This window comes from Agelaius tricolor, unplaced genomic scaffold (assembly GCF_023055355.1).
Source record: "Agelaius tricolor isolate 1412-34295 unplaced genomic scaffold, bAgeTri1.0.p SCAF_1, whole genome shotgun sequence".
Lineage (NCBI taxonomy): Eukaryota > Metazoa > Chordata > Aves > Passeriformes > Icteridae > Agelaius > Agelaius tricolor.
Genome location: NW_027269261.1, coordinates 113,825,587 through 113,847,883, shown reverse-complemented (window position 1 = coordinate 113,847,883; position 22,297 = coordinate 113,825,587). Strand labels below are relative to the sequence as shown.

At 51.0% G+C, this 22,297-nt stretch overlaps 1 protein-coding gene across 2 annotated transcripts in view; it reads right to left on the bottom strand.

Annotated features, from left to right (window-relative positions):
* Positions 1–610: 610 nt before the first annotated feature.
* Positions 611–22,297, bottom strand: part of ELP3 (elongator acetyltransferase complex subunit 3) — a 146,053-nt gene continuing 124,366 nt past the window's right edge. For both annotated transcript variants that reach the window (XM_071448056.1, XM_071448046.1), the window contains 3 exons: positions 21,524–21,751; positions 19,148–19,229; positions 611–1,368 (listed from right to left, as the gene is read on the bottom strand). In XM_071448056.1, the coding sequence (XP_071304157.1) occupies positions 1,292–1,368; positions 19,148–19,229; positions 21,524–21,751 (387 nt within the window). In that variant the 3' untranslated portion in view covers positions 611–1,291. The remainder of the gene's footprint in view (positions 1,369–19,147; positions 19,230–21,523; positions 21,752–22,297) is intronic.

Genomic DNA, 22,297 nt, shown 5'->3' with positions numbered 1-22,297 from the left:
CCCACTGGGATGAGATGATGGCGACAGCACCCCTGGAGATCCTCCGGGATCCCCATCCCAACGGGATCCACCTGGATTGGGGAGCTCGTGTCACCTCAGAGGGACAACTCAGGTCCTGACCTCAGTTCCTCCTCCTGGAAAAGGATCAAATTTGGGAATTGCTGGGGATTGCAGAAGGTGCCAGAACAGCCCCAATTCCCGCTGGGATGAGATGATGCAGCTCTTGAGATCCTCCGGGATCCCCATCCCAACCCAACGGGATCCACTCAGGGATCCCCATCCCGGCCTCAGCTCCTCCCTGGCTCTGTCACCTCAGAGGGACCATTTGGGTCCTGACCTCAGTTCCTCCTCCTGGAAAAGGCCCAAATTTGGGAATTGCTGGGGATGGACAGAAGGTGCCAGACCAGCCCCAATTCCCGCTGGGATGAGATGATGGCGGCACCCCTGGAGATCCTCCGGGATCCCCATCCCAACCCAACGGGATCCACCTGGATTGGGGAGCTCGTGTCACCTCAGAGGGACCATTTGGGTCCTGACCTCAATTCCTCATCCTGGGAAAGGCCCAAATTTGGGAATTGCCGGGGATGGACAGAAGCGGCCGAGCCCGGTGTAAATAAAATAAACGCGGAATTTATTCCCGGCCAGGAAAACAAGCCCGGGTTTGATGCAGAACCAGGAAAAGCTGAAAAACAAACAAAAGGCATTTTTCCCACCAGGCCACCCCAAATCCTGGAATTTCATCATCCTGAGGATGCAGCAGGTGATGAGACACCTGGAATGTCCCCGGGCTCTCCGGGGAAAAGGGGATGATCCCAGGGCTGCTCTTCCCAGAGGAGATGATGCATTATTTCCAAAAATCCTGGAATTAGGAGGGACCACCAGGATCATCCAGTCCAACTCTGATTCTTGCAGCCGTGGGCTTTGGCTTAAAGCAAGTCCTGGGCGAGGATGTCCAGGATCATCATTCCAACCATTCCACCAGGATGAGCATCTCCAGGATCATCATTCCAGCCATTTCACCAAGATGAGCATCTCCAGGATCATCATTCCAGCCATTTCAGCAGGATGAGGATGTCCAGGATCATCATTCCAGCCATTTCACCAAGATGAGGGTTATTCCCAGGATGAGCATCTCCAGGATCATCATTCCAGCCATTCCACCAGGATGAGCATCTCCAGGATCACCATTCCAGCCATTTCACCAGGATGACCGTGGTGTCCTTCCAGGATCATCATTCCAGCCATTTCACCAGGATGAGCGTTATTCCCAGGATGAGGATGTCCAGGATCATCATTCCAGCCATTTCACCATGTAGGGCCCTTCCAGCTCGTAGCCAATTTTCCTGTAGTAATTCCTGGTGCCGACACCTGCCAGGAGGAGAAAAACGAGGTTTAGTTAACGAGGTTTAGTTAACGAGGTTTAGTTAACGAGGTTTAATTAAATTCCCAGGGGACAGAGCTGGAAAAGCCAGGCCTGGCCAGAAAAATGACCCCAAAAATTGGTAATTTTTTTCCATGGAGGGAAAAACTCCCAACCCTTTATGAGGATTTACAAGGCACCAAAGTCTAAGTAGAACAATAGTGAATTTATCACGGGGTGAAAAATTGATTTTTGGGGTTTTACAATGGGGCCTCAGGGTCCCAAGATGGAGGAGGAATCTGGGGGTGCCTTGTGCCTTCTCCTTCTCCTTCTTCTTCTTGGCCTCCATCTGCTGCTGTGATGGTGGAACAATGAACATGGATAAGGAACAATGAACACCCTTGAGACCCAGAAATGAAGAGCTCCGACTCCTTCTTCAAATACTCTGGGGCTGGGAAAAGAGATTTTAACATCTCTGGGGGTCACAGCGACCCCAAAGAGTCAGAAAAATGAAAATCTCGTTTCCCAACCACGGCGGGGCTTGGACCTGGAGGGGCTTTAAGGTCCCTTCCAACCCCAGCCACTCCTGGACTCATCCCACCAAGGAGGAGTCAGGGCTCCTCATTTCTCGGTCTCAAGGTTTTTGTGGTTTCTTATCTATAAAATTCTTTCTTTGCCCTGCTGAGGTTGGTCCAGCAAGTCAGACACAGGCGCTCTGCCTGCCTTGGTGTTATCTCTTTATACTAAAAACCACCTGTACAATGTTTACAATCACTTCCCAATCCCCATCACCTGTGTCAGACACTGAGCTTCTGCTCTAAACCAATCCAAAAGTGCCACCATCACAGCAGAAGATGGAGGCCAAGAAGAAGAAGGAGAAAGGCTGGACATGCCCAGATCCCTCCATCTTGGGACCTTGAGCCCCCATTCTAAAAACCCCAAAAATCAATTTTTCACCCTGTGATAAGTTCACTGTCATTCTAAAACATTCATGGCTTGCAGATCTTCATACAGAGTTGGTGATTTTTCCATGGGTCGAGCTCAAAGGTGCAGGGGTCTTGGGCTCTGTGCCGAGCTCTCTGAGCCCTCCAGGGCAGCCAGAGGAACGCCCTGGGTGCCAGCAGGTCCCGGCTGTGGGACCATCACCAGGAGATGAAGGGTCCTACAGCCCCCAGAGCTGCTCCAGGGCTCAGGAATGAGCTCAGTTCCACTCCAGGTGCTCCAGGAATGAGCTCAGCTCCAGCCCTACAGCCCCAGAGCTGCTCCAGGGCTCAGGAATGAGCTCAGCTCCAGCCCTACAGCCCCCAGAGCTGCTCCAGGGCTCAGGAATGAGCTCAGCTCCACTCCAGGTGCTCCAGGAATGAGCTCAGCTCCATTCCAGCCCCCAGAGCTGCTCCAGGGCTCTGGAATGAGCTCAGCTCCACTCCAGGTGCTCCAGGAATGAGCTCAGCTCCAGCCCTACAGCCCCAGAGCTGCTCCAGGGCTCAGGAATGAGCTCAGCTCCGCTCCAGGCCCCGGAGCTGTTCCAGGGCTCTGGAATGAGCTCAGCTCCAGCCCTACAACCCCAGGAGCTGCTCCAGGGCTCAGGAATGAGCTCAGCTCCAGCCCTACAGCCGCCGGAGCTGCTCCAGGGCTCAGGAATGAGCTCAGCTCCAGCCCTACAGCCGCCGGAGCTGCTCCAGGGCTCAGGAATGAGCTCAGCTCCACTCCAGGTGCTCCAGGAATGAGCTCAGCTCCACTCCAGGGCTCAGGAATGAGCTCAGCTCCACTCCAGGGCTCAGGAATGAGCTCAGCTCCACTCCAGGTGCTCCAGGAATGAGCTCAGCTCCACTCCAGGTGCTCCAGGAATGAGCTCAGCTCCGCTCCAGGTGCTCGAGTGGGCACAATCCTATTTCCTCCTCCAGCAGGACGGCTCCCAGTTTTCCCCAGAGCCCCTTTCCTGTGGGAAGCTTTTCCCACAGCAACAGCAGCTCTGTGTCCTCCCACCTCAGCTAATTACTCCCAGGTGCACTAATTACTCATCAGGGAGGGAGGAGGGATTGGGCACCGTCGGTGGGACTCCAGCGGCTCCTCTTCCCTCTCATCCCTCTCCAGCCTTCCTGGAAACTCCAGGGCTTTCCTGGAATCGCTGGAACAGGCAGGGAATGATGGCCCTGGTAACCCTTTCCTGCCCGTGGTGATGCCCTGTGGCTGCCCAGATGGGATTGGTTAAAAAATTCCCATCCAGCATCCCCGTGGTCCTGCCCATGGCGGGGCTTTAGGGTCCCTTCCAGCCCCAAGCACTCCTGGATTCATCCCACCATTCCCACCATTCCCAATCTGAGGTGTGGAAGAGGCAGCCGAAGCCCAGAGCTGCAATGTCCCCATTGCAGCCCCAGACTGGGGGACAGCTGAGCAAATTCCCCTCCCAGCAGCGGCCAAGTCCCCGTGCTGTCACAGCAGGGACCAAGAACACCTGGAGGGACCCGAATTCCCTCTGCTTTTGGAGCCTGAAACCAAGGAAAAGCCCCCAAAAAAGCAAACACATCCATTCCCCTCTGCCTGGAAGGGCTGGGACCTCTGGCTTGGAGGAAACCCTGACCTTAACCAACATCTGGCCCAAAAAAACATCAGCAGAGCAGCTGGGGTACAAAACAAGAGGTTTGGCTCTGAAAGATCATCCACAACCCCAAATGATTTGGGCAAAGGGTGAGCAACACCTCAAACTGACAGAAAACCAAATAATTCAACAGATGGTGTAAAACCACGTCCGCCAGAGCTCTGAAACAATTCCCGTTTTTCCTTTGTTCCTTGGAAAAGGTGAGGGCTCTGAGGGCAGCGTCTCGGGGTGTCCCATGGACCCCAGGGCCTCCTCTCTGGGCCGGGCCATCGATGACACCGAGGTGTCCCCGTGTCCCCAACGTCCCCATTGCCACCCCAGCCCCGCCCAGGGCAGGAGCTTCTCCCCCAGAATGTCCCCCAGAGTTTCCCTGGAGATCCTGAGGGAGGCCGAGGCCCTGTGGGAACCTGGGCTGTGTCCCCATGGAGAGAGCAATTCCAGAGGTGGAGAAATCCTTGGAATGCCCAGCACTCCTGGAAGGGCTCCATGGCACAGGGATCCCCTCCCAAAGCTTTTCTGCTCTGATTTACCCCAAACACGCCCCAGATCCAGCAGGACCTGTCCAGGCAGAGCCCTTCCTGTGTGTTCCATGGAAAGGAAACCCTGCAGGAAATATCCCAAAAGAACTCTCCTGCAGGATTGGGACACCAAAAACGTGGCTTTCCAAGGCAGAGCTGGCCAAACTCCTCACCCTGCAGCTTCAGGAGAGGGATTAAACAATAAATATTCTGTATCCAACCAGGGCAGAGCGGGATTCATCCTGATCCAGACCCAGATCCAGCAGTGGGAAGAGGCTCTGATCCCACCTGCCTGGATGGGAGCCCAGGCCAGGAGCACTCCTGGAAGGGCTCCATGGCACAGGGATCCCCTCCCAAAGCTTTTCTGCTCTGATTTACCCCAAACACCCCAGAGCAGGTGGGACCTGTCCAGGCAGAGCCCTTCCTGTGTGTTCCATGGAAAGGAAATCCTTCAGGAAATATCCCAAAAGAACTCTCCTGCAGGACTGGGACACCAAAAACGTGGCTTTCCAAGGCAGAGCTGGCCAAACTCCTCACCCTGCAGCTTCAGGAGAGGGATTGAACGTTAAATATTGTTAAATATTCCTTATCCAACCTCGGCAGAGCTCGGCAGAGTGGAATTCATGCAGATCCAGATCCAGATCCAGACCCAGACCCAGCAGTGGGACAGGGGCTCCGATCCCACCTGCCTGGATGGGAGCCCAGGCCAGGAGCACTCCTGGAAGGGCTCCATGGCACAGGATCCCCTCCCAAAGCTTTTCTGCTCTGATTTACCCCAAACACCCCAGATCCAGCGGGACCTGTCCAGGCAGAGCCCTTCCTGTGTGTTCCAGGGAAAGGAAACCCGCCAGGAAATATCCCAAAAGAACTCTCCTGAAGGATTGGGACACCAAAAACTCGGCTTTCCGAGGCAGAGCTGGCCAAACTCCTCACCCTGCAGCTTCAGGAGAGGGACTGAACGTTAAATATTGTTAAATATTCCTTATCCAACCTCGGCAGAGCTCGGCAGAGTGGAATTCATCCTGATCCAGACCCAGACCCAGATCCAGCAGCGGGACAGGGCCCCCAGTCCCACATCCAGGACCCGGGGGAGGCTCCTTGGCCGTGTCCCCATCCCTCGGCCTCGGCAGTGACACATCCTGTGGCAACAGCCAATCCAATCATCACCAGGAGCAACCGTCCCAAAAATCCCTGCGCCAATCCCCTCGCGGAGCGCCGGAATCGCGGAGAAAGCTGCTGGTAAAAACCCCCAAAACCTGGAATCTGCATCCCGAAAATGAATGAAATCCATTTGGGAAGCCTGCCTGGAGCAGGGGACTGAGGGAAGCGGCTCAAGGCCCAGGGATAAACACGGGGAAGGGAACACGGCAGAACCAGCCCCTAAATCCATAAATCCATAAATCCACAAATCCATAAATCCACAAATCCACAAATCCATAAATCCACAAATCCACAAATCCATAAACCCACAAATCCACAAATCCACAAACCCACAAACCCACAAATCCACAAATCCACAAATCCACAAATCCATAAATCCACAAATCCACAAATCCATAAACCCACAAACCCACAAATCCATAAACCCACAAACCCACAAATCCACAAACCCACAAACCCACAAACCCACAAATCCACAAACCCACAAATCCATAAACCCACAAATCCACAAATCCATAAATCCACAAATCCATAAATCCATAAACCCATAAATCCACAAATCCACAAATCCATAAACCCACAAATCCACAAATCCACAAATCCATAAACCCACAAATCCATAAATCCACAAATCCATAAATCCACAAACCCATAAACCCACAAATCCACGAATCCGTGACTCAGCCTGAGCATCCTCCAGGATCCCTCGGGCTGGCCATGAGGATTCTCTCGGCATCATTTGCTCCAGGGGCTCCGTGCCCACGTTTCTCCTGGAATTTTCTCCCGGGATGCGGAATCCAGGCAGTTCCCGACTCGTGGATTCCTCCCCTCTCTGAATATCCCAGGGATAACCTGAGCCGGGCGAGCCTGGCCCATGTTTCACCCCACGGAGCTGGGAGCTGCGGTTTTCCAGGGTTTTTTTGGGAATGACCGCCTGGATGGGGTGGGAAAGGGAGCCTGGATATCCCGGGTGCACCCCTGGATAATCTGTGGGATCTTTGGTAAGGTTCTTCCCTCAAGGGTGCCGGGAAAAAAGGATCAGCCAGCAGGACAGGAAACGGATTTTCCAGAGGATCTCTGGAATTCCGGAGACATTTCCAGGAATTCCCATCCCTGGGAATGCCCCGGGCCAGGCCGGACAGGGCTTGGAGAACGCTGGGATGGTGGGAGCTGTCCCTGATGCGGGAACTGGGTGGGATTTCAGGACCTCTCCCACCCAAACCGTCCGGAACTCTGCGGAAGAACCGTTCACCAAAATTCCACGGATTTCACCCAGAATGAGCAGCAGGCCTCAAGCCAGACACGGGGATTTGGGATGGCCACAGGGATCTGGGATGGCCAAGGAGATTTGGGATCTCTATGGGAATTTGGGATGGCCACGGGAATTTGGGATGGCCATGGGGGTTTGGGATGGCCTTGGGAATTTGGGATGGCCAAGGAGATTTCAGATGGCCACAGGATCTGGGATGGCCACAGGGATTTGGGATGGCTACAGGGATTTAGGATGGCCCAGGAATTTGGGATGGCCAAGGAGATTTGGGATGGGCACAGGGATTTGGGATCTCTACGGGAATTTGGGATGGCCAAGGAGATTTGGGATGGCCACAGGGATTTGGGATGGGCACAGGGATCTGGGATGGGCACAGGGATCTGGGATGGGCACAGGGATTTGGGATGGCCAGAGGGATTTGGGATCTCTATGGGAATTTGGAATGGCCACAGGAATTTGGGATGGCCAAGGAGATTTGGGATGGGCATGGGGATTTGGGATGGCCACAGGAATTTGGGATGGCCAAGGAGATTTGGGATGGCCATGGGGATTTGGGATGGCCAGAGGGATTTGGGATGGCCAGAGGGATTTGGGATGGGCAAGGAGATTTGGGATCTCTGTGGGAATTTGGGATGGCCATGGGGATTTGGGATGGCCATGGGGATTTGGGATCTCTATAGGAATTTGGGATGGCCACGGGGATCTGGGATGGCCACAGGGATTTAGGATGGCCCAGGAATTTGGGATGGCCATGGGGATTTGGGATGAGCACAGGGATTTGGGATCTCTATGGGAATTTGGGATGGCCACGGGAATTTGGGATGGGCACAGGGATTTGGGATGGGCACAGGGATTTGGGATCTCTATGGGAATTTGGGATGGGCACAGGGATTTGGGATGGCCAGAGGGATTTGGGATGGCTCAGGAATTTGGGATAGCCAAGGAGATTTGGGACGGCCATGGGGATCTGGGATGGCCATGGGAATTTGGGATGGCCAGAGGGATTTGGGATGAGGAGGTAAAAATCCTTGGAAAATGCGGGGAATTTGGGAATGTTCCTCGGTATCCCAGGATGTGACCAAAACCTGCCTTATCAGCACCGGGGAAATGGGGAAAAATCCGACTTTTTTAGCACATTAGAGAAATCCTGGAAAAGTCCTGAATTCAAGGAATGATCCTTACAGGAAAGATTTTTGTTTTAAATCGGAGAATTGGGAATGTGTTTCATGGAAATTCCTGGAGATACTGAGGAGATAAAAATCCTTGGGAAATGCGGGGATTTTGGGAATGTTCCCCATTATCCCGGGATGTGACCAAATCCTGCCTTATCAGCACCGAGGAAACGGGGGAAAATCCCACTTTTAACACGTTGGAGAAATCCTGGAAAAGTCCTGAATTTAAGGAATGATCCTTACAGCAAAGGTTTTTGTTTTAAATCGGAGAATTGGGAATGTGTTCCATGGAAGTTCCTGGAGATACTGAGGAGGTAAAAACCCTTGGAAAATTTGGGGATTTTGGGAATGTTCCTTGGAGCAGCCCTGGAGAAGTTCAGGATTCAGGGAACCAAAGAGGGATTCCCACAGGAAAGATTTTTGTTTTAAATCAGAGAACTGGGAATGTGTTTCATGGAAATTCCTGGAGATACTGAGGAGGTAAAAATCCTTGGAAAATGCGGGGATTTTGGGAATGTTCCCCATTACCCCGGGATAGTTTGGGTTGGGATGGACCTCGAAGCTCATCCAGCTCCATCCGTGGGCAGGGACACCTCCCACAGTCCCAGGATTTTCCAAGCTGGCCTTGGACACTTCCAGGGATCCCCAAAATCCGGGAAGCCTCTGCCAGGGCCTCGTTCCCTCCGAGAGAACAGGAATTATTCATTTAAAACACAATTAAAAACCCCATTTAATATCGCAGAATCTGCTTTGAATCAGAGCTCTGGGGGTGAATTTTGACGTTTTTTCCTACCCTGGGGTCTCCCTGCAGGAGGAATCCGCCTCCAGATCCGCCGGATTTTAATGGAAAATGCAAGTTGGGATTTGTTTGGGTGGTTTTTTTTTCCCTCCCTCCCATTTTTCCTGCCGGGAATGCTTCCTGGAGATTCTGAATTGGTGTTTTCACAGCCCCTGAGTCTGGCGCTGTCACGGCACGGCCCCGAGCAGCCACGATCCCGCAGACGTGGGGAATTTACAACACGGATTGGGGAGAAAAAAGGAGATTTTGGGAGTCGTTCGTCAGCTCAGAAACTGCAAAAACATTGGAGGCCCCGGGGATCCGGGATGGGATCGGGGCTGAGCCCTGATCCATGGGGAGAAAAACTGGGATGGACCCGGGAATCGCCCTCCAGCATCCCAAAAATCCCTGCTCCAATTAAATCCAGAGGGGGCTGGATTTGGGAATGTGGGGATGCAGAACATTCCCAATGGGGCTGGGTTTGGGAATGTGGGGATGCAGAACATTCCCAATGGGGCTGATCCCACTTCCCAGCCAGAGAAATGAAATCCAGGGAAGCAGCCGCAGCCCCTGAACTGCGTTTTGGGGCAAAACCCAACGAAATAAGGCAAGGCAGAATTCCAGAACTGATTTTTGGGGCCCGGATCTGGAGGCGAGGCCCATCCCAGAGATTCCCGACGGGGAGATCCCATCCCATGGATCCCTTCCTGATGGAATCATCATCTCCCTGCTGGCCCAGCACCCCAGACCCAGGGAAAGGCAGAGCTGGGGCATCTCCCCCTGCGATCCAAGCAAAATGAAATATTTCGGAGATTATTCCCTGACTTTGCCAGGGTTTATGGAATCGCTGCCCTCTGTGGGCATCGGCAGCGATGGGGACAGGGCCCAGCGCCGGCTCCTCGCCCCCAAACCCGCCCCAGCTCCAGCGTTTGGGAGGTGGCTGGAATTCCTGGGCAGGGACACGGATCTGGGATGGGAGATCCAGGATCCGTCCCGAGAGCCCGCCCAGCTCCTCCAGCCGGGAATCCCGGGGCTGGGAATGACCTTGGAATGTGGGCAGGGACCCCTGCACCGCCCCAGCCTGGACCCGGACCCTTCCAGGATGGGCAGCGCCAAATCCTCGGGAACCGGAGCTCCTGGCACCGCCCGGAATTCACAGAATCGAAACAAATCCATCCCAGATCTCCCACATTTCTGTTCTGAGCGGAGCAGGTGGGGAGCACCCCAGCCCTGGAGATTTTTTCCCCATCCCCTGGGTATTTTTTCCCATTCCCTGGGTATTTTTTCCGATCCCCTGGATGTTTTTCCCCAACCCTGGATGGTTTTCCCATTCCCTGGATATTTTGTCCCCATCCCCTGAATGTTTTTCCCCACCTCCCAGAGTGATCCCAAGCTGGAGCTCCTGACACCACCAGGAATTCACAGAATCAAAATCAATCAATCCCAGCTCTTCCCAATTTCTGTTCTGAGCGGTGCAGGTGGGGAGCACCCCAACCTTGGAGATTTTTCCCCATTCCCTGGATGTTTTTTCCCATCCCCTGGATATTTTTCTCCCAGCTCCTGGATATTTTTTTCCTAGCTCCTGGATGTTTTTTCCCATTCCCTGGATGTTTTTCACATTCCCTGGGTATTTTTTTCCCATCCCCTGGATGTTTTGTCCCCATCCCCTGGATGTTTTTTCCCCATCTCCCAGGGTGATCCCAAGCTGGAGCTCCTGACACCACCAGGAATTCACACAATTAAAATAAATCAATCCCAGCTCTTCCCAATTTCTGTTCTGAGCGGAGCAGGTGGGGAGCACCCCAGCCCTGGAGATTTTTTCCCCATTCTCTGGATATTTTTTCCCATTCCCTGGATATTTTTTCCCATTCCCTGGGTGTTTTTTCCCCATTCCCTGGATGTTTTTCTCGAGCCCCTGGGTATTTTTTTCCCCAGCTCCTGGATGTTTTTTCCTCAGCTCCTGGATGTTTTTCCCCATCCCCTGGATGTTTTCTGCCACCTCCCCGGGTGATCCCAAGCTGGAGCTCCTGACACCGCCAGGAAGTCACACAATTAAAATAAATCAATCCCAGCTCTTCCCAATTTCTGTTTTGAGCAGAGCAGGTGGGGAGCACCCCAACCCTGGAGATTTTTTCCCATTCCCTGGATGTTTTCCCCATTCCCTGGATATTTTTCCCCATTCCCTGGATATTTTTCTCCTAGCTCCTGAATGTTTTTCCCCATCTCCCCGGGTGATCCCAAGCTGGAGCTCCTGACACCACCAGGAATTCACACCATTAAAATAAATCAATCCCAGCTCTTCCAAATTTCTGTTCTGAGCGGAGCAGGTGGGGAGCACCCCAGCCCTGGAGATTTTTTCCCCAACCCTGGAGATTTTTTCCCCATCCCCTGGGTATTTTTCCCCATTCCCTGGATGTTTTTCCCCATTCCCTGGATATTTTTTCCCCATTCCCTGGATGTTTTTCCCCATTCCCTGGATATTTTTTCCCCATTCCCTGGATGTTTTTCCCCATCCCCTGGATATTTTTCCCATCCCCTGGATATTTTTTCCCATTCCCTGGATGTTTTTTCCCATCCCCTGGATGTTTTCCCCCATTCCCTGGATGTTTTTCCCATTCCCTGGGTGTTTTTTCCCATCTCCCAGGGTGATCCCAAGCTGGAGCTCCTGACACCACCAGGAATTCACAGAATTAAAACAAATCAATCCCAGCTCTTCCCAATTTCACCCGTTCGGCTGTTCTGAGCAGGGCACCTCAAACTCTGCATGTTTTTTTCCCATCCCCTGGATGTTTTTCCCATTCCCTGGATGATTTTCCCATTCCCTGGATATTTTTTCCCATTCCCTGGGTATTTTTTCCCATTCCCTGGATGTTTTTCCCCAGCCCCTGGGTATTTTTTTCCCCCGCTCCTGGATATTTTTCTCCTAGCTCCTGCATATTTTTTCCCCAGCTCCTGGCTGTTTTTTTCCCATCCCCTGGTGGTTTTTCCCCAGTTTCTGGCTGTTTTTTTCCCCATTCCCTGGCTATTTTGTCCCCATCCCCTGGATGTTTTTTCCCATCCCCTGGATGTTTTTCCCATTCCCTGGGTATTTTTCCCCATTCCCTGGATGTTTTTCCCCATTCCCTGGATGTTTTTCCCCCATTCCCTGGATGTTTTTTCCCATTCCCTGGATATTTTGTCCCCATCCCATGAATGTTTTTTCCCCATCTCCCGGGGTGATCCCAAGCTGGAGCTCCTGACACCACCAGGAATTCACAGAATCAAAATCAATCAATCCCAGCTCTTCCAAATTTCTGTTCTGAGCGGAGCAGGTGGGGAGCACCCCAACCCTGGAGATTTTTTCCCCATTCTCTGGATGTTTTTCCCCATCCCCTGGATGTTTTTCCCATTCCCTGGGTATTTTTCCCCATTCCCTGGATGTTTTTCCCCATTCCCTGGATGTTTTTTCCCATCCCCTGGGTATTTTTCCCATTCCCTGGATTTTTTCCCCATTCCCTGAGTATTTTCCCCCAGCTCCTGGATGTTTTTTCCTCAGCTCCTGGATGTTTTTCCCATTCTCTGGATGTTTTTTTCCCATTTCCTGGATATTTTTTCCCATTCCCTGGATGTTTTTCCCATCCCTTGGATGTTTTCCCCATCCCTTGGATGTTTTTCCCATTCCCTGGATATTTTTTCCCCATTCCCTGGATATTTTTTCCCCATCCCCTGGGTATTTTTTTCCCCATTCCCTGGATGTTTTTCCCCATTCCCTGGATGTTTTTTCCCCATCTCCCAGGGTGATCCCAAGCTGGAGCTCCTGACACCACCAGGAATTCACACAATTAAAATAAATCAATCCCAGCTCTTCCCAATTTCTGTTCTGAGCGGAGCAGGTGGGGAGCACCCCAACCCTGGAGATTTTTTCCCATCCCCTGGGTATTTTTTCCCATTCCCTGGATGTTTTTCCCATTCCCTGGGTGTTTTTCCCCAGCTCCTGGATATTTTTCTCCCATCCCCTGGGTATTTTTCCCGAGCTCCTGGATGTTTTTCCCCAGCTCCTGCATATTTTTTTCCAGCTCCTGGATGGTTTTTCCCCATCCCCTGGAATTTTTTCCCCAACTCCTGGATATTTTTTTCCCCAGCCCCTGGATGTTCTTTCCCTAGCTCCTTGCTGGTTTTTCCCCAGCTCCTGGCTGGTTTTTTTCCCCAGTTTCTGGATATTTTTTTCCCCATTCCCTGGATATTTTTTTCCCCATCCCCTGGCTGGTTTTTTTCCCATCCCCTGGCAGGGTTTTTCCCAGTTTCTGGATATTTTTTCCCCAGCTCCTGGATGTTTTTCCCCATCCCCTGGATGTTTTTTCCCCAGCCCCTGGCTGGTTTTTCCCCAGTTTCTGGCTGGTTTTTCCCCATCCCCTGGCTGTTTTTTCCCCAGTTTCTGGATATTTTTTCCCCATCCCCTGGATATTTTTTCCCCCAGTTTCTGGCTGGTTTTTCCCCAGTTTCTGGCTGTTTTTTCCCCTCTCCCGGGTGTTTTTCCCGGCTCCCGGGCTGATCCCGAGCTGTCTCCCACCGAGGATCCCCCCCTGCTCCATCCCCGGCCCGGGGCCGTTTCCATTCCCCGGGCATGGAAATGAGCCCCAGCCGCGCGGATTCCGGGGATAAGGAGAGGAGGGGAAAGGAGGGGAGGGGAAAGGAGAGGAGGGGAAAGGAGGGGAGGGGAAAGGAGGGGAGGGGAAAGGAGAGGAGGGGAAAGGAGAGGAGGGGAAAGGAGGGGAGGGAAAGGAGAGGAGGGGAAAGGAGAGGAGGGGAACGCGCTCCGGGCCCGGTGCGGGAGATGGGGACACGGGGCTGGCGCGGGGCCGAGCAACAGCCGGGGCGCGCGGAGAACGCGGGCGGGCGGACGGACGGACACGGACGGACAGACGGACACGGACAGACACGGACGGACACGGACAGACGGACGGACATGGACGGACACGGACACGGACAGACGGACGGACGGACGGACACGGACAGACACGGACACGGACAGACGGACGGACGGACACGGACAGACACGGACGGACACGGACAGACACGGACAGACACGGACGGACACGGACGGACAGACGGACACGGACGGACACGGACAGACGGACACGGACAGACGGACACGGACAGACGGACACGGACGGACACGGACGGACAGACGGACACGGACGGAGCGCGACCCCGAGCCCGGCCCGGGATTCACTGAGCGGGGTCGGCGCGGGAGGAAGAACCGGCAGCCCTGGGACAGGGAGGAGCCCCGGGAGCTGATCCCGAGGGATCCCAGTGTGGATTCCCTGGATCCCAGTATGGATTTCAGAATCCCAGTTTGGATTCCCTGAATCCCAGGCTGCATTCCCTGGATCCCAGGCTACATTCCCTGGATCCCAGTCTGGATTCCCTGAATCCCAGTATGGATTCACTGAATTCCAGTATGGATTCGCTGAATCCCAGTGTGGAGTTGCTGAATCCCAGGCTGCATTCACTGAATCCCAGGCTGGATTCACTGAATCCCAGTGTGGATTTCAGAATCCCAGTTTGGATTCACAAAATTCCAGTTTTGATTTGCCAAATTCCAGTTCGGGTTTCCTGAATCCTGCTTTGGATTAGCTGAATTCCAGTTTGGATTCACTGAATCCCAGTTTGGATTCGCTGAATCCCAGTTTGGATTAAATGAATTCCAGTATGGATTCCCTGAATCCCAGTTTGGGTTCACTGAATCCCAGTCTGGATTAGTTGAATCCCAGTTGGGATTCAATGAATTCCAGTATGGAGTCGCTGAATCCCAGTGTGGAGTCACTGAATTCCAGTCTGGATTTGCCAAATTCCAGTTCTGGTTTCCTGAATCCTACTTTGGATTTGCTGAATCCCAGTCTGGATTTGCTGAATCCCAGTTTGGAACTGCCGAATCCCAGTTTGGATTCAGTGAATCCCAGTTTGGAATTGCTGAATCCCAGTTTGGATTTGCTGAATTCCAGTTTGGATTTGCTGAAATCCATTCTGGATTCGCAAATGTTCACAGCTCTGATCCAGCCCCGCTTCCAACGCTGGGAATTTCAGATCCTCGGGAAAGAAATGATTTAATCTGATTTCTAAATAATTCCCAAACCAACCTAAGTTCAGAAATTGTGGATTTCAGGGTTTTTGGGAGGGAAGGGAAAGGAAATTTCAAGGAAAGGAAAGGAAAGGAAATTTCAAAGAAAGGAAAGGAAAGGAAATTTCAAAGAAAGGAAATGTCAAGGAAAAAAGAAATTTCAAGGGGAAAGGAAAAAGGAAATTTCAAGGAAATTTCAAGGAAAGGAAAGGAAATTTCAAGGAAAGGAAAGGAAATTTCAAGGAAAGGAAATTTCAAGGAAAGGAAAGGAAAGGAAAGGAAATTTCAAGGAAAGGAAAGGAAATTTCAAGGAAAGGAAAGGAAATTTCAAGGAAATTTCAAGGAAAGGAAATTTCAAGGAAAGGAAAGGAAAGGAAATTTCAAGGAAAGAAAATTTCAAGGAAATTTCAAGGAAATTTCAAGGAAATTTCAAGGAAAGGAAAGGAAAGGAAAGGGAAGGAAAGGAAAGGAAAGGAAAGGAAAGGAAAGGAAAGGAAAGGAAAGGAAAGGAAAGGAAAGGAAAGGAAAGGAAAGGAAAGGAAAGGAAAGGAAAGGAAAGGAAAGGAAAGGAAGTGGCAGAAGGAAGGAAAAAAGGAAGGAAAAAGGAAAAAAGGAAAGAAGGAATTCTCAATATTCCATAAGGATTCCCCCCATTCCTTGTATTTCCAGGCCCTCGTGGACACCAGGGAGCAAATTCTGGAATTGTTTCCCTGAGGTTTGGGAGGGGTTTTGGAAAGGGCAAAAGAGGAGCAAATTCGGAGGCGATAAAACCCAGAGCCCAAAACATCCCCAAAAACCACCCCAAAAAAAACCATCCCGGCACCGGCGGCGATTCCCGGGAAACGGGAAATCCGGGATTGCAGAGCTGGGATAACGCAGGGAGGCCCCAGGGCTGGAATCCGAGCTGCACCACGGCGCCGCCGCCGGAGCAGAAAATGCCCAGAAACGGGCAAAGAGTGACCAAAAATGGGCATTTCTGAGAGGGGAGGGGCAGCTCCCGAGTGCCGCGGGAAGGGCCCGGAATGCCGGGAAAAGGGGAAATTCCTGCTGGGAATGTTCATGGCCAGGGGCTGGGGTAGGGGCTGGGTGAGCTTCGGGGCAAGGATGGACATGAGGGGGTTAAAAATGTCCAGGGAAAAACAGCCTGGGATAAACAGCCAGGGATAACGGGATCCAGGGAAAACAGACAGGGATAATGGGATCCAGGGGAAAACAGACAGGGATAAACAGCCTGGGATAATGGGATCCAGGGATAAAAACAGCCAGGGATAACGGGATCCAGGGATAATGGGATCCAGGGATATCAGCATCCAGGGATAGCAGGATCCAGGGATAACAGGATCCAGGGAAAAAACCCAGGGATAATGGGATCCAGGGATAACGGGATCCAGGGATAATGGGATCCAGGGATAAACAGCCAGGGATAAACATCCAGGGATAACGGGATCCAGGGAAAACATCCGGGAATAATGGGATCCAGGGATAACGGGATCCAGGGATAACAGGATCCAGGGAAAAAACCCAGGGATAAACAGCCAGGGATAATGGGATCCAGGGAAAAAACCATCCAGGGATAATGGGATCCAGGGAAAACAAAATCCACAGATAATGGGATCCAGGGATAACAGGATCCAGGGAAAATGGGATCCAGGGAGAAAACCCAGGGATAACGGGATCCTGGGACATCAGCATCCAGGGACATCAGCATTCAGGGATAATAGTATCCGGCAATATCAGCATCCAGGGAAAATGGTATCCAGGGAAAACAACATCCAGGGATAATGGGATCCAGGGATAATAGGATCCAGGGAAAATGGGATCCAGGGATAACAAAATCCAGGGAAAAAACATTCAGGGATAATAGTATCCAGGAGTATCAGCATCCAGGGAAAACAACATCCAGGGATAATGGGATCCAGGGAAAACGGGATCCAGGTATATCAGCATCCAGGGACAATGGGATCCAGGGATAATGGGATTCAGGGATATCAGAAACCAGGGAAAAAAACATTCCGGGATAATGGGATGCAGGGATAACAAAATCCAGGGATATCAGCGTCCAGGGAAAATGGGATCCAGGAATATCAGAAACCAGGGGAAATGGTATCCAGGGATAACGGGATCCAGGGATATCAACATCCAGGGAAAAAACATTCAGGGATAATGGGATCCAGGAATATCAGCATCCAGGGAAAATGGGATCCAGGGAAAACAACATCCAGGGATAATGGGATCCAGGGATAGTGGGATCCAGGGATAACAAAATCCAGGGATATCAGCACCCAGGGAAAATGGGATCCAGGGATAACGGGATCCAGGGATATCAGCATCCAGGGATATCAGGATCCATGGATAACGGGATCCAGGGAAAACAACATCCAGGGATAATGGGATCCAGGGAAAAACATCCAGGGAAAATGGGATCCAGGGATAACAGTATCCAGGAATATCAGCATCCAGGGAAAATGGTATCCAGGGAAAACAACATCCAGGGATAATGGGATCCAGGGATAACAGGATCCAGGGAAAATGGGATCCATGGATAACAGGATCCAGGGATAATGGGATCCAGGGATATCAGCATCCAGGGATAACGGGATCCAGGGACATCAGTACCCAGGGAAAATGGGATCCAGGGATAACAGGATCCAGGGATATCAGCATCCAGGGATATCAGCATCCAGGGAAAATCACTCCCTGTCTGTTCAGACTGACACCAAGCAGGAATAGGAAAACCACTGGGAATCGTGGAATTTCAGAATCCAGGCGGAATTCCCAGTTCAGACTGACACCAAACAGGAACTGGAACAGGGAAACCACTGGGAGAGGGAATCCTGGAATTCCGGAAGGGACCTGAAATCCCATCCCATTCCAGCCCCGGCAGCTCCCACCATTCCCGGACACTCCCAGGACGGAGCAGCCGCAGCTGCCCTGGGAACGAGCAGCACACGGAGCCCGGAAAATCCAGAACATTCCCTGGAGCGCCCGGCTCCGACCCTCAGCCATGATCCAGGAAAATCCCAGGATTTTGGATCTGACCAGCAGCACGGAGCCAAGCTGCGGATTTCTGCTTTTTGGGGTTTTTTTGGGATTTTTTTTGGTGGGGCAGCAGAAAATGAGGAATTTTTTCTCCCAAAAAACTCCTCTGGATCAGAGCTCTGCTGTTAAATCCCCTAAAATTCCTCTGGCAGCAGGAATTCCTCTGCCTGTCATTCCTCAAAATTGTAATTTATATTAAATCATTGTATTCCAGAGCTCTGGATTACACAGCTCTGACCCTCAGCCAGGATCCAGGAAAATCCCAGGAATTCGGATCTGACCAGCAGCACGGATCCAAACTGTGGATTTCTGCTTTTTGGGGGTTTTTTTGAGGAATTTTTTCCCAAAAATCTCCTCTGGATCAGAGCTCTGCTCCTAAATTCCCTAAAATTCTTATGGCAAAAAGAATGATATAATTAATTATAATTTATAAGTAATTATAATTTATATATTATAATTTATAAATAAATTCTTGATATACATAATAATATAATTATTATGTAATATAAATCATATATGATACAATAATTATATGATCATTATATAATATAATGTATAATAATTAATATTTTATAATTTATAAATAATCAGTTATTAAATATAATAATATATAATATGTATTATATAATAATACAATGTTAGATATATTATATATTATGTATTATGTATTATATATTATATAGTATATAGTATATAGTATATAGTATATAGTATAAATATATAATATATAATATTAAATATATAATATATATTAAGTATGATAATATAAATAATTTATTAAATAAATTATTAATGATAATTGATATTAAATGATTGTATTCCAGAGGGTGAAACAGCTCCCCAGGGAATTTCCCCATTCCCAAGCTTCCAGCAGGGATTCCTGGATATCCAACATTTCCATCCACATGGAAAAGCTTCCTCAGGCTCCCAAAAATCCCAGTTTTGGATCCCATCTCAATTCTGACCCAAATCTCCCAGGAAAAGGAGGAAAAGCTCCAGGTTTTTTTTCTCCCAGCTCCTTTCTCCGGGATAATTCCGGATTAATCCTCCCTGACCCGAGGAATGCTCCCAGCCCTGGAGTTATTTTCGGATTAAGATGAAATTATCCCAAAATATTCCCAAAAAAGCCCCCCGGGAAGGGCAGGAATACCTGAAATGACGGCGATTTTCCGGGCCCCGTGCTCCTCCCTGGCGATCCGCTCCGCCTCCTCCATCAGCAGCATCCCAAACCCCTGGAACGGCCGGAAAAAAAAAATGGGAAAAAAAAAAAAAAGGGAATTTCCGTCAAAACAGAAACCACGAGGAGCAAGGTCAGGACGTGGAGATGGGCTCCTAAAAAAAAAAAATTCCCTGGATTTTTGGAATGATGGTGGATATTGCGGGAGGATGGAGATAAACAACGAATTCCTCAGGGAATTTTTTCCTCCTCGTGGTGGGATTTTCCTCACTGGAATTTCTGACAGGATCTCCATGGCGGGAGCGGGATGGGGGAAAATTCCCCTGGTGGGAAATGAGCCCGGAATTTTACACTGGAAATCCCCAGGGCCAGAGGGCAGGGATAGGTGGGATACGGGGGAGGAATTCCTGGCTGGAATTCCCTCCTATCCGGGAATTTCCTTCCCAAGATCCCATCCCAGGGAATTCCCTCCATTCCCAGCTCTCCCAGCCTGGCGTTGGATCCATCCCCATCCCAGCTCCTCTCCGGGAAGGAATTTTGGGAATTCCCTGGGAATTGGGGACTCCAGGAAGGGTCCCCCTTCCCTTTTCCAATCCCAAATCCCATAAAAATCCCTGGGGATGGATCCTGAGTGTCCTGGATCCCAGAATCCCGGAATGGTTTGGGATGGGATCCATGGAGCTTCAATCCCATCCCATTCCCACCCCACAGTCCCAGGTTCTTCCAACCTTTCCTTGGACACTCCCAGGGATTCTCTGGGAATTCCAGCCCAGCCAGGAATTCCTTCCCAAATCCCTCCCCTTTTCCCAGGGAATTCCCTCCATTCCCAGCTCTCCCAGCCTGGCATTGGATCCATCCCCATCCCGATTCCTCTCCAGGAAGGAATTTTGGGAATTCCCTGGGAATCTCGGGGATCTCCCTTCCCTTTTCCATCCCTGAATTCCATAAAAATCCCTGGGGATGGATCCTGAGTGTCCTGGATCCCAGAATCCCGGAATGGTTTGGGATGGGATCCATGGACCTTCAATCCCATCCCATTCCAACCCCACCATCCCAAACTGCTCCAACCTTTCCTGGGACACTCCCCGGGATCCAGGGGCAATTCCTGGGAATTCTGATCCAGCGGGAAGAGCCCATCCCACAAAATTCCCTTTGGAGGAACCCCAGGGACACCAAACCCAACCTCCCCTTCCCAGAGGGAATTGCTGCGGATTCCGGGAAATTCCAATGGAATTCCTCCAACGAGCAGGAATTAATTAACAAAGGAAATCCAAAGGGTCCCGAGGGCTGGGAATGAAACAGCTCCAGGAGCATCCAGAAGGGAATTTTTTTTTTTTTTTAAATTTCAAATCCAGGAAGGAAATTTTTTAAAATCTGAAGGAATTTTGTTCGACCTCAGAGCTCCTGAAATGGCTGGAACGTGATCCCATTGGGAAAAAAAATCCAGAAAAGCTGGGAAGCAGCAGAATTCCAGGAAAAAGGAGCTCGAATCCCACCCTGGCTCTATCCCAACCTGGAGCAAACGAGCGGAGTTAAAACTCCAATTTTATGATTGGAACGTGATCCCATTGGGAACAAAAATCCAAAAAAGCTGGGAAGCAGCAGAATTCCAGCAAAAAGGAGCTGGAATCCCACCCTGGTTCGATCCCAACCTGGAGCAAACGAGCGGAATTAAATAAAACTCCAATTTTATGACTGGAATGTGATCCTATTGGGGAAAAAACCCAAAAAACTGGGAAGCAACAGAATTCCAGCAAAAGGGAGCTGGAATCCCACCCTGGTCTGATCCCAACTCAGAGCAAACAAGTAGAATAAAACTCCAATTTTAAATAAAACTCCAATTTTAAATAAAACTCCAATTTATGACTGGAACATGATCCCATTGGGAAAAAAACCCCTAACACTGGGAAGCAACAGAATTCCAGCAAAAAGGAGCTCAAATCCCATCCTGGCTCAATCCCAACTTGGAGCAAACGAGCGGAATTAAATAAAACTCCAATTTTATGACTGGAATGTGATCCCATTGGGAAAAAACCCAAAACATTGGGAAGCTGCAGAATTCCAGCAAAAAGCTCAAATCCCATCTTGGTTCCATCCCAACTCAGAGCAAACGAGCGGAATTAAATAAAACTAAATAAAACTCCATTTTTTTTTGTGAGGGAAGGAGATGGAATGAGGTGAGAGCAGTGGGAAATCTGGGAATGCCGGGAGTACCTGGTGCTGGAATTTGAAGGGATCCTGGCTGCTGAACACGATCCCATTGGGAAAAAACCCCCAAAAACCGGGAAGCAGCAGAATTCCAGGAAAAAAGGAGCTGGGATCCCACCCTGTCTCTCTCCCGGCCCGTACCTGGTGCTGGAATTTGGCGGGGTCCCGGCTGCTGACGGGCACGGCGCTGCCGTAGACGTGCAGCTCCCGCACGATGGAGGCGCCGGCGCGGAGCTCGGGGCGGAAGGACTGCGGGGAGCTCCGGCGGAGGCGCAGCAGCCCCACCAGGATGTCCTGCTCCGGGTCCTCGTAGGACAGGAACGTCTCCCAGCCCCCGTTGGCCACGTAGTCCCGGCGGATCAGCTCCACCTGGGACCGGAGAGCGGGGAAAAGGGAGATGTGAGAGGGAGGCTGGTTCTGTGCCGGGTACGTAAATGTGAGCAAATGGGAATGGATTCCAGTGGATTCCAGTGGAACTTGGAATTGTGGAGCAAATAGGAATGGATTCCATGGAGCCAGTGGAACTGGGGCCAGTGTGATTCCAGAGGGGAACTTGGAATTGGCCACGTAATCCCGGCGGATCAGCTCCACCTGGGCCCGGAGCGGGATGGGAGAGGAGGAGGAGGGAAAAGGGAGATGTGAGAGGGAGGCTGGTTCTGTGCCGGGTACGTAAATGTGAGCAAATAGGAATGGATTCCAGTGGAATCCAGTGGAACTGGAGCCAGTCTGATTCCAGAGGGGAATTTGGAATTGGCCATGCAATCCCGATGGATCAACCCCACCTGGTCTGGGAGTGGGACAAACGAGGAGGAAAAGGAGGAAAATGGAAAATGAGAGAGTGAAGCCAATTCCGTGGATCCATAAATATGAGCAAAGAGGAGGGGATTCCCCAAAGCCAGTGTGATTCCAGATGGG